This window comes from Neopelma chrysocephalum, unplaced genomic scaffold, assembly GCF_003984885.1.
Source record: "Neopelma chrysocephalum unplaced genomic scaffold, ASM398488v2 Primary Assembly neopelma1_65, whole genome shotgun sequence".
Taxonomy (NCBI): Eukaryota; Metazoa; Chordata; class Aves; order Passeriformes; family Pipridae; genus Neopelma; species Neopelma chrysocephalum.
This window is the reverse complement of record NW_020897722.1, coordinates 5,962,835-5,975,104: the sequence shown is the minus strand read 5'-3', so window position 1 is coordinate 5,975,104 and position 12,270 is coordinate 5,962,835. Positions and strand designations below refer to the sequence as shown.

The window sequence follows — 12,270 nt, the reverse complement described above, 5'->3', positions numbered from 1 at the left end:
CACAAGGTTGTTGCCTTAGAAACGGACATTATTAATGGGATCTCTTGAGGTGGTAAGCACAGTGGCAACAAGGGCAGCTTCTGGAAATGCCAGATACTGAGGTCAGGGCAAAGAATGCTCAGAAATTTCAGGAAACCTTTCCATCATCTTTGTGGTGACGCCCCGATAATGGACAGACATAACTATACCTTCTCCTTGCCCTTCCACATTAGCTCCTTTTACCCCCGAGACTGCCTTGTTTTGTCAGGAAAGAGCTCTTTACACTGGTTTTTAGCTAATTTTGCAGCCCCAGCCCTGAAATGGCTAAATCAATGTCACAACCATGCAAGTGAAAGGGTGTTGAACACAACCCTTTATGTGACCCGGGAGCGCATTCACAGCATAAGGTGGGGAAGCATTACAAATTCCTGCGTGAACAGCAAACCTGAACAGAGATATCAATAATTCATGCCACTGCAACTGCATTCAAGCAAAACTCTGGAGTAGCAGATACACCAGGCTGGATCCTTTAGGCTTCCTCAGCACCACAGGGGAGGCAGCTTTTGCAGCTAGAGGTTTGCGTGAACAAGCTACAGCACTGGCCAGCTGCACCTATGCTACAGCAGCTCATTTCCGTTGCAGTTTTGGTTTCCTGTTCAAAACAAAAAAAGAAAAAGAAAAAAAAAAAAAAGGAAGAAACTTAGATCCTAGAGGTTTTTCTTTAAAAAATTATATATCTTGTTTTCTGGGTTATCCAGTTAAATCAAGAGTGGCTACAGCTGAGAGGGAGGAATGCCACAGAGGAGAGGGCTCAGATCAGGGGAATTAAAAAGTCTTGAACTGAAAATCCAATACTGATGCCAACTTTCTCTGGTTTTGAGCAAATTGCCGTGTGGATCCTGTGGGATTGTTCTTCTGTGGAACAGGGAAAAGCACACTCGCTGCATCTGCATGGTTAGGATGTGTTGGTCAAGTTGAAGAGAAAGTGATGTGAGGGTGCAGAAATAACAGTGAAGTCCTGTGTCTGCAGAGCTGCTCTGCACCTGCACCAGCCCTCAAAGAAGACAAAGTGTTGTGCAGCTTTAAAAGTACCTCACTGCAGAGTGATTTGCAGGTCAGGGTTTCATTTCATTTGCATAGTGGTTAACTCTGTTGCAGCCCAGTGTTACCAGCGTGAAAGATGGGGAGTCCTTTGCTCCGGTGATTTAATAGTTGTGCAGGTAACATCATGCACACAGAGATCCTCTGTAAGGCAACAGAAACAGGGAGAATGAGGACAAGAAGGGGGTTCAGAGTAAAATCTCTGCTGATTTCCTTAAACGCCTTTTTTTTTTGGTTTCTGCAACACCCTAGAGCTGATCATTGATCTCTCAAAGCCACACTGCCAACAAAAAGGAAAGTTCTCCGATCACCAGCCCGTCACATGCTCAGGATATCCTTTCAGCTTCCATTCTGCCTGCCACTGGTCAGCTCACTGCAGCAATGGGCTGTTTTGGGTGTTGATATGTGGTTGCAAGGGCTGCTTAATTGCTCAGAGAGTGTTGTTGGGAGCCAAGAGACCTCTGAGAGAGAGAGTAAGGGGGTAATTGATAGCTTGAAGATGTTGGATATTTGTATGTCTGCTCCACAGCACACAGGGAAATCTCAACACAGGAAAAACAGCTCTGTAACAGACATGTTGCTTTGGTACCAAACCCATTTCATATGACATAAAAGATGACATGGAGGGGGCAGCTGAGGGAATTGGCTCCATGGCAGCTATGAGGCACCTGTCTGGAGCTGTGCTAATTTCTATGGCCTAATGCTCTCAGAGAAGACGAAATTAGGCCAATGAAATCAATAATTCAACTACGTCACTGGTAGACCACTGCTTTCAGCATTATTCCCCATTTATTCTAATTAAAAGATTTAGGCCTGTGGAATCTCAGTATGGAGAAAGCCAACATATGTGTGAAGACACTCATATGTCAGGGTATCAGCTCCTCCAAGAAAAGTCAAAGTGATTATTCAGAGCAGGACGTCATCAACTCAGTCTGAGTCAGAGGCACGGCAGGACAGGTTCGATGTGCCAACCACAGGGCAAGCACTTTTCATGGAAATTGCTTTTGCTCAATTCCAATAATTTAATCTCTTCCTGGCTCAAATGGCTCATTCTTCCAGGAACAGCTTGGAGACATTCAAGCAAGAGACAGGGCTGCATGATGTCCCATTCCAGGGTGGGGACAGAAGTGGCCCAGCCAGCTGCTGCCAGCTCTGGGTTCCTGGGAAGCAGTGGCTGATCCTGCCAGGAGCCCAGTGCAAAGCGAACGATGGAGATGATACAGGCATGACCATGGGTCAGAGGGGCTGAAGCCCAACACTTCACTTCTGGTCTGAAAGCCCCTCAGAAAAAAAAGAACACATCATTTTAAAAGGGCACAGAAAAGAAAATGGTGCAGTTATTGGCCCCAGCAGTCAGTCTCTTATCACAGGCTGCTGCCTTCAGCTGCTGGTCCAGCTCAGAGAGCTGAGACCACATCATTTTCTGTAACATTGCTCAACTGTGATTTGAATAAAGCATTAGATGGAAACAAGGCTGTGGTTTTTCTCTAGAAAGAGATTAAAAATGATGGCCTGAAGGAAGCTGCCAAACAGCTGGAGATGGTAATTCAGCCTTCCCCCAATTAACTTTGTCCACAGAAAGTTGAGGACTGTGTCCTACTCTTCCTCTGGCTGCTGATGGCATTGTTTGGATGTCACTGCATGCCTCCTAAAAGCTCCCACAATATCAAAATACAAAGCATGCTGCTCAGTTCTCTGTTTATTTCAGTATGCTTTGCCAAAGAAAAATCAGCAAAGAATTAATTAACAGCAATTATTTCTAGCAACAACAGAGCAGCCCTGCTCCAGAAGCCATGAAAACAACATCATGAGACCCCTGTGGCCAAAAAGCCTTTCTAAACAGGTGCAAAAATAAACAATTTTATAGCAGGCTATAAAAAGAGCCAAAGCCAGGTTGGGGAATGGCAGGAGAACAGCCATTTCAATGGCTGAGTCAGAGCAGCCACCCAGGTGACTTTTGTGAAGGAGCTTTAATAAACAAACCAGAGCAGAAGCACTAACCTGAGTGAAAGAACCAGCAGGACCAGGTTATTGCTGCAATAGAAGGTTTAGTACACCTGTCACTCTGTGTTATTAGTGCTGCTGAAGTGATTTACTGTCCAAGTCAGTCTAACCGATTAGAGCTGTGATCTAAAGTACAGCCAGCTCCAGTTTCAGTGATAAACATCACCCCCCCTGCCTATTACTTGCTAAAATAAGCTGAAATAAAGCCATCAATCCAGACATCTCTGTGTTCAAATGAGTCCTTCTGGCTGGCACCACCACACCTGCAAGCCTCCTGCCATGCACGCTGGAAGGATGGAGGTAGATGTTCCAGACATGCTCTCATTTTTCACCTACCTGGTTCTTTTTCACCAGCCAGTGAACTCAGTATCTCTGTCCCTTTGACCAGAACTCATACGCCTCCTGTCACCAGAGCCCTGCAGTGACCTGGTTCCTTTAACATCTCTGTGCTGCCCTTGCACATGCTGAGCATCTCTCACACAGAGGTCAGGATGCATCTCCTGTCAGGATGTTCACCTCCATGCTGTGTCATTCTAGGTGGCAGTGGATAGTCCCTCTTTCCCACCAGACTCTGCAGCACAGTTTGAGGAGGGGGAGAGCTAAACTGAAGCCCACACTCCACCCTCCTGTACCGCTCACACTGATGTCTGTGCACATAGACTGTTAACACCTGACCCGTGGTATTGCCTCTGCTCTCCCATGTGGATACTGCTCTGGGATGGGGCTGCACGGACACAGCACACCTATACCTCTAGATCACACAGACATTTGAAGGCATAGAGAAAGGGGACAGACTTATGCTGCCTTAGCAACCACTCTGAGCATGCACAGAGATGTGCCAAACAACAGACACACCCTGGACTGTGTGCTCTCTATGGGCTGGGCCACAGTGACGGGTGGTGAGGACGAGGGGTTAAAGACAACCTGCTAAATCCAGGGGTTTATAGCACAGCATAACTCCCACCTTCACACTGAAGAGCAAAAGCCAAGAGAGGCAATCCCAGAGTTGCAAGCAGCCAGCCTCATTACACCCCTGGGATTTCCTGCTTGGTTCTTTTTCATGGGGCTGTGAAGGCTCATTTATCAGTGGGGGGCTTTGCTCCTGCCTGGTTTGGCATCCTGAGTTACCAGTAATTTTCTCAGCACTGAGCTGATCCGCAGCTTCTCTGCAATCCTGAGTGGCAGCAGGATTTCTTTTCCCCTTTGAGTCTGCCTGCCCCAAAACTGGCTTCCTCAGTGGGATGAAATGCTTTTGACCATCCATCCAGCCATGCTACCTGGGGCTGCCGGTGCAACCCAGAGGGGAAAGGCCCTTGGTAGATTGGCAGCAGATGGCTCCATCACAGCATCACATCAAATCCTCAGGGCTATCCTGGTGTCCCAGATTCTGTAGTGCTATCATTCTCCTACTTTGTCCACTAAGGAGAGATTCAGTGCTTACAAACCCTGCTGAAAACCAGAACATGGTTTAATAACAGAGAAATGTAAATTGAGCAAACAAAACTGGGCCTTACTCCCTTGCAGAGCACACCCTCCCATGTGGCTGCCTTCCCACATGCTATCCTTGATTAGCAGCTCTGCAAGCAGGAGCAGAACTGGGGGTGTGAGCAGGTTCTTGCTGAGCAGGACTTGCTAGCAGTGAGAAAACTAGAAATCCTCCAGAAATCAGAGCTGTCAACTCCTTGAAGGTTACTAAAATAGACAAAGGACTCAGTTGCCCAAAGGGGCTGCAGAAGCACCTCCACTACCTGATTTTTAAACCTACCAAGGTGAATTGAAAAGCCTGGATCATTCTGGGTAGTCTCCTCGCTTTCTTTCCTGCTCTGCTCTCTTCTTTCAAGGCAACTTCCCAGCACTGCTCCTATCAGAGTTTGTCATAATTCATAAGGACCAGAACAGAAAAGCATCCACAATACTGGCTGGTCTAAGGTGTTGCTCATTACCAGGAAACAGGGCACACAGCCAGATGGACCCCCAACATCCCTCCCACATCAGTAGGAACCTACCTCACTCTGTGTGGGAGCTGGGACAGACTGCTTGTGGAGGCATCCCACTGGAGGTGGGAAATATGGAGCACCAAGGGCTGGATTCAGCCCACCAGATTTGATCAACTGAACTGTTTTACACTCACAGATACAACTGTGGCCTTTGTTGGGCTGTATGTTGAATGCCAGGCTTGTCTGGGGTGTTTTTCATCCAGCCAAGCCCAGCAGGGATCAGCAAGCATAAGACTGATGCACCTGCTAATGCAACTCCCAAGATCTCCTGGAATAATGAGAGAGCACAAGCATCAGAACCTCTAAGAGGAGGCATAAAAACCTGTCCCTATATCATCATCAGTCTCAGGAAACAAAAAATGCATCAAGGTCTATTAAGTCCCCTGCACACATGCATTGGACTTCTAGGTGACTTTCTATGAAGCTTCTATTTTGAGCAGTGATCAATTATGCATTTCAAGCCATATGGCACCTTCATTCCAGAAGGAAGGCATTTTGTCTTGAAATTTGTAAGCTAGAAAATCTGCAAGCTAGAAAATCTGCTGCATCCTGAAAAAAATGCAACACTGCCAGTTATTCACAGCAGCAGGATCATTAAGGAGGGGGAAAAAAAAGGGAACCAGGATAAGATTAATCAGACATCCAATTTTCATAGAAATACTCTGGAAGGGGAAATGGGCCCTTGCATGTGCACTTCCAAATAGGTGGTTTTTCTTAATTAATCTGAATCAGAGCTTTGATTTTTGTGGGAAACCTGATGCTTTACACAACATTCCCAATTTAGCAGAAGGATCTCTTCCAGAATGGATCTCCTCCAGGCACAAAAGCAACCAAGTCCTCTGGGGTCACTGAATATGCTACCAGAAATGACCACACTCCTGCATTCTAGCAGAAGCATCATTCCCATCCCAGGAATTACGGATGAGAAATGTAGAAAAATACTGCTCTCCAGTGGAACCAGAACATCCAAGGCACTTTGAGAGCCTACAGCAACAAGTGATGCTACAGACACTTTTTGTATGGGAGCAGGCTGCTGCTTCTCTCATAGCCTCACACAACATACGTTTCATTCCAGAGGCTCAGTGAAAATAGTGTTGCCTCTCAGTGCTCTCCAGGCCTGCTTGCAGTGAGACAACAAGGTGAAATTTAAGAGGTGCTTTAACTCCTTACCCCTCACTCACTATTAGTGCTGGTTAAGCCAAAACCACAAAGGCAGCAGTAAGGGAAAGCTGTTTTGATTGCTGCCCCAAAGGGCAACTAATCATCAGCAAAAGCCAGCAACTCCATGGTCTCCAAAGGAAACCAAGTGGGTGACTACTAGACATAAGTGTAATGCCCAGCCACAAGGAACTCCTTGGATTTGAAGCAGGCAGGACAAACTGGGGAGAAGGCCTTGGAAAAGGACCAAACGTAAAGGTCAGCAGCTACACCCCCTGCCTGCCTCTAACTGTGCACAACCCCAAATATTCACTTCACAGGTGCTGACAGATGCAACCCTCCTGCTACACCAGGCACGCCATTGCAGGTGGCAGATGGAGCAACAATCCCTCCTCAGCAGAGGCACGGGCTCATTGTGCTCCCACAAAGGACTTTGGACCATGGCCCACTTCCAGAGCAAGCACAGGAGGCTCTCTTTGTGTAGGATTTTCTGTGAAAGCACACCCAGAGCTTTGGAAATGTTTATTAAACCCTTTCTTCCTTGTTCTGCAGGTCACTGCAGTTGTTTGGAGAGATACACCTAGAGCTCAAGGTCTCCCAGGAAGACATAACGAGAGTTGGCTCACAGCAATGTTCCCTCTGTAAATAACTGCCGTGATCAAGGTTAAGCTCTTTGTGGTTGAGTGGATTTTAATATGAGCAAAGAAAGAGGGAATGCACGGGCAAGGCTCTCCCCAGTGCCAACAGCAAAGCTCTGCTGTTCCAGAGTCCTCTGGGGACTCCCTAAGGACTGATCCCAAGCAGCAGAGTGCCTCCTTAGGGTGTGAATGAGGCTCTGCTGAAGGAAAGCTACAGAAAAGACAATTACAGCCCCCTCACTTATTGATTCTATTGCTGTGGTAACAGCTCAAATAGATCTTCACTTCAACACAGTCAACACTTCCTCCTGCTTCGGGCTATCCCTTCCACATCTGCACATCCAGGCTGGCTGTCCGTGCATCCAGCCCAGCCCAACCTCATTTCCCAGTCATTTGCCTGTCTCCAGCTCACGGGATCCGTCAGCAGGTGGAGCTTTTCAGCAGCTTAGGCAGCACCTGGCAGGCTTCTCACAGGAAGATTAATGTACTTGCGTGGGACCACTCCCGCAGCAGAGCAGCTCATCAGCTCCAAACAGCTCCACGAAGGAAGCAGTGCCCCTGACAAACTGCCTCCCCTGTAGCACACGCACCTCAGCTCAGCGTTTCCAGAATACAGATTTTTCCCAGCTTGGTGACAGGCTTCTGGAGAGGTTCCTCCTTGGTATGGGCACAGGAAAGATGGCTGTGAATTTACAGCTTTCCTTTGCCTTTCATTTTAAAGGAGCACACACCTGGATACCACAAGCAAAGCTAAAATAAAGAGGTTTTAAATGGAGAGGCTTTAATTAATGATCTGTATGTTGGGATGAGTTAATTGAAGAGCATTCTGGGAATTCTCCCCGATGACTCTGGTGTCGCAGGGGCTTGTCCCATAGAGCAAGTTGGGAAAACTGTTTGACCCAGGTTTGGCACTGATTAATGGCTTTTTTCCCCACCACCTCTCAGTTGCATTAGATCTCAACTGTCTGATGTCCCTCACCAGCTCTGAGCTTACCTTGCAGCTCCACTGAACATATTCTCTTCTCCAGCTAATGCTTACAGGAAATATGTGCTTCTGCCAATTCTCCAAGTTTTCAACTATCCACTCACAGCTCTTTTCTTGCCCTGGCATGAGGGGACAGTGCTGTGCCGCTGACTCACAGTGCTGGGAAGCACAATGAAAGGTGTCTATGGATCTGGACAGGACGAGGATGTGATCTTAGGGTTGGTGAAAGGTGCAAACCTCTCACCTCCGTGGTCCCTTTTAGAGCGGCAACCACTCAACACCTCAAAAACTTTACCCCTTTTACTCTAGAACAATGCAGAGGACAGAGCCGGTATCAATGTCTCAGAAAAACATGGACTGAACTCGTCAAGGAACTGTTTCGCCAAACGACAGCGCAGAGTAACACCCAAAAAATGAAACCAGCATTGATAACAGCCCAGATTACTCCCCCACCACTGGTGGGTTCTTTCACATCTACCATGAATTCACTTCACCTTATAATATTCAAGGAGCACAGAAGCATGAAATTTGATTTCTTTCTTCTGCAGATGCCAGAGATTATTTTAATTCTAACTTGGTATCACTGAAAGAAAGCTCTTGTTCAGTGGTTTAATATAAAGTCTTTTAATATCTGTTGCAGAAATACAATCTCTGCTTTCTTTTCTATAAATGTACTAATCTCACCAAAGGATATAATTTGAACAGTAGAATGAAGTAGAATAAAAATATGCAGCAGGCGGCGAATGTTCTTTTCAAACAGGAACCTGCTCTGAGCTGTGTGCGCTCTGTTCCATCAGATTAGACCTGAGCAACAATTTAAATCTCAGCTCCAATGATCAATATGAAAAGCAGAAAATGTTCTTCCACCCTTTCCTGGAGCTCAGTATGAGCAGATGCACAGTGGAGAGAAGCAGAAGCAGAAGCAAAAGCAGACAGCAGGGAAGGGGAGATATATCAAAGAGAGGACACCAAATAAAGAGGAAAGTGTTGGAGAATTGCCTTGACAAACAGATCACTGTTTGTATCACTGTCTGCAGGCCCTGACCCTAAAGCTTAACGTTCAAGAACCAGATAGGCAGAGAAATGAGTCACAGGGTTAAAAACAAAAACAAAAGAAGCAGGGGTGACAGGGCAGAAAATACAGCAGAAAATACATCCAAAGGATTTACAAATTTATTGCCTGCTTGAAACACATTTCTAAGGGGCTAACAGGCCAAACTATTTCTGCCTGAACTCAACATTAATTAAGAAAGACTCAATTGCATTACTACATGCAAGAGAATGGCTTTGGTAATTCATGGTTAAATTATACAAACACACTCAGAGCTGATTTCTCACCTGCTGCATGGCCTTCTCAATGTCTGGGCTGTAGCTACGTGTTTTGGAAGAAACATTGGATTTCTTAGACAGCTAACTCCTGATCTACCCTGTTTTTTAATATAAAACATTTGATTTTAAAAGAATAAAACTGTCCAATCACATTAGGTATATTTGGTAACTTAGAGCACAAATAAACACCATTTCTGTCTCCACATTGATTTCACCATTAAGATATTAAAACCCCAAAAGATATGGCAGCTCTATTTGGATAAGTGAATGTATTCAGAATGAAAGATTCCCAGTTAAATGATAAAATGAAGTTAGGTGAACACTGCTGGCATGGTAACTAAAAGCAGAATCACTACCTGACTGGTGTCTGGAACTAGAAATACTCTCCTGAAAATGATGGAAGATTTTAAGACTGAAAAAAACCCCCCACCCCAAGTGTCTTCCATAGCAGGGTGAGAAGGAGATCACCCCAAAGATGAGCACTAATACCAGTATTTAATGAAAAGCAATTTGCAAGTACCACAACAGCTTTATTTCCACCTAACAAGCAACTCCTGTGAGCATATTAGTACTGCCCACACAAGATTAATCAGTAGTTCAAGATCTACACAATAAAGGGTTGTTTGGTTTGGGGGTTTTGTCCTTTTAAAATAAGACTTCACTGTTCTTACAGAGACATGGAGAACACTTCAGGCAGTAAATGTTTTCCCTCTAGAGAAATTAAAAGAAAGAAGTTAAGAAATACTTGAGCAAAGCAGACAAAGGCAGTACTTTTGCTCATTTAAAAAAAAAATCTTGTTTTAGGAAAATTAAACTCTGGAAAAAATGTTCCTTTAGGAAACATTTCCTACTGCAATATGAATAGAAGGTACAATATGTACTACATTTAGAGTTATGCTTTCCATACATGAGGAGCAAAGTCATCTGTCTTCATCACAACTTTTCAGGTTTTTCTTCTGATTTCTCATTTATCAGGTCTTTAAATCCCAATTTTTCCAGTGGTTCATTAGCCATAAGCTGCCTAAGTTAAAAAGAAGAAAACAAACAAAAAGCTTTTTAGAGAACACAGTCTATAAACAAAAGAACAGCAGCATTCTTTACTTCATTTAGTATCATTTACCCTAAAGAAATCCAAGACATCTATAGAGAGATATTGCTGCTTGGCAAGATCTCAGAAATTTCAGTTTTCAGAAAGCAACATTCTGGGATCATTTTTTTTCTCCTTAACAGTGGTTTTCCAATTAAATGTGTTGTTTCCTGATTTTGGATACTGAGTAAGAGTTTCCTCAGAAACTGACCTGACTCTTGGTTTATCTTTAACTAACAGACTGCATAAGAGCTTTCTAAAATTCTACCTGTGCCATTTATGATAGTGAATTACCACTTTTAATTACCACTATCCTTTGCTGCAGTGATTTTCAAACAAGTTTTTGATTTGCAGCCCTCCTTGACACCAGCCCATGAAAGTGTATTTTCCTTTAATACAGTGAAATTCGTTTATTTCCCAGAGTTCCCTGACTCACCGTTGTGCAGGAAGCATTGCAAAGCAATGCACTAATGGAAACATCCCTGGAAAACCAAACATCAACACTTTTTTCACTTTACCTGAGGAACAAGTTAAACTTTTAACTTGCCTGCTTGAAACATATTTCTAAGGGGCTAATAGGCCAAAGTATTTCTGCTTGAACTATACCTGAATTATACTAGGATGTATTATATAGGCAAATATATTATATACTTGAATATGTATTATATAGTTGAATATGTATTATATACTTGAATATATATACTATATGGGAATATATATTATATAATTGAATTATACGAAGATGTATTTTGAACTCAGCATTAATTAAGACTCAATTGCATTAGTATACACAAAGAAATACCACTGGCTCTGATAATTCATGGTTAAGTTATACAAATACATATTGGGGGTCCTAAAGACATACTAGGAGCTGATTAGGAAGGTCAGGCAGGAGGTGAGCAAAATACGTGCAAGGTAAAAGTTTAACTTGTAACCAGTTGGGAAAAAAAAATAAGCTTCACATCGAGAAATGCGGTTGTGCAGGATGGAAGCTGCCCGAATCCCACTGTGATCCCACCGTACGGGCTGGATAACGTGGAAACATGAGCCAAGTGATGCTGATGCCACACGGGGCACCTTCAAGGACGCCTTCCTGTGTGACTGCGGGCTGCCTTCCCCTCCCGTGCCCGCAAAGGGATCCCCGCCCCAGGGACCACCGGGCTGGCCCCCAGGTCCCCAGCGTGTCCCGGGGCCGCCCGGGCTGGGGCAGTGCCGGTGTCGGGGGCACACTCGCCTGTCCATGCGGCACTCCAGGTAGGCCATGGCGCGCTGCCGGCAGGCCGCGCTCTCATAGCCGCTGTGCCGGAGACACTCCATGAACTGCTCCTTGAAGGCGCTGCACTCCCCTGCAACACACAGCGAGGGGCCGTCATACCCACCGGGGCCGCGATACCCACCGGGCCCGCGGCACGGGCGGGGGGGGCAGGCCCGGCGCGGGGCCGCCCGGCAGCGGTACCGCACCGAAGTGATCCAGCGGGAAGGCGCCCTTGTCCGGCGGCCGCGGCGTGAAGCTCTTGGCGCTGAAGTTCATGGCGGTGGACATGTCGCCGGTGTTGGGTGGGGGGGTGGGCACGGCCGGTCCTGCGGTCCCTCGGTCCCTGCCCCGGTCCGTCGGTCCGTCCCGCCACCGGGGGGAGCCGCGCGCCGAACGCATCGAGCGGCCACGTGACCGGGGCGGGGCCGCCCGCCATGGTCGCGGCGTCCCTGTGACCATGGCAACCGTCGCCATGGAGACGCCGCCGACGCCGCCCGCCATGTTGGGCCGGGCCCCAGCGGGAGGGTCGGGCCGGGGGCGTTCGCGTCCCTGCATTCAGAGCTTCGTCAGCTTCTGCGAAATAAACAGGTTCCTCCTCATAAAAACCCGTGGTTTGTCCTCATTCCGCTCTGAACGCTCCGAATGATTCTTGGGGTTGTCCTGGGCAGGGCCAGGAGTTGGACTTTGATGATCCTTGTGGGTCCCTTCCAACGCAGGATATCCCGTGATTCTATGAT

At 46.3% G+C, this 12,270-nt stretch overlaps 1 protein-coding gene and 1 long non-coding RNA gene across 5 annotated transcripts; both read right to left on the bottom strand.

Annotated features, from left to right (window-relative positions):
- Positions 1-334: 334 nt before the first annotated feature.
- LOC113967664 lies at positions 335-2,043 on the bottom strand. Its single transcript, XR_003534264.1, has 2 exons — positions 1,072-2,043; positions 335-631 (listed from the first exon to the last, which is right to left on the bottom strand). It is a non-coding gene; the product is annotated as an uncharacterized LOC113967664 (long non-coding RNA).
- A 7,642-nt stretch (positions 2,044-9,685) lies between these two features.
- Positions 9,686-11,928, bottom strand: LOC113967661 (cytochrome c oxidase assembly protein COX19). 4 transcript variants are annotated; one of them, XM_027683434.1, is made up of 4 exons: positions 11,740-11,928; positions 11,513-11,624; positions 10,099-10,212; positions 9,686-9,902 (listed from the first exon to the last, which is right to left on the bottom strand). In XM_027683434.1, exons 1-3 carry the CDS (start codon positions 11,819-11,821, stop codon positions 10,125-10,127), a joined length of 282 nt encoding a protein of 93 aa, XP_027539235.1. In that variant the 5' UTR covers positions 11,822-11,928; the 3' UTR covers positions 9,686-9,902; positions 10,099-10,124. The 4 variants fall into 4 exon arrangements, with proteins under 4 accessions (XP_027539235.1, XP_027539234.1, XP_027539237.1 ...); XM_027683436.1 differs by lacking the exon at positions 9,686-9,902 and adding an exon at positions 10,715-10,760 and having other exon boundaries at positions 10,104-10,212; XM_027683435.1 differs by lacking the exon at positions 9,686-9,902 and adding an exon at positions 11,120-11,216 and having other exon boundaries at positions 10,116-10,212.
- Between the last annotated feature and the right edge of the window lie 342 nt (positions 11,929-12,270).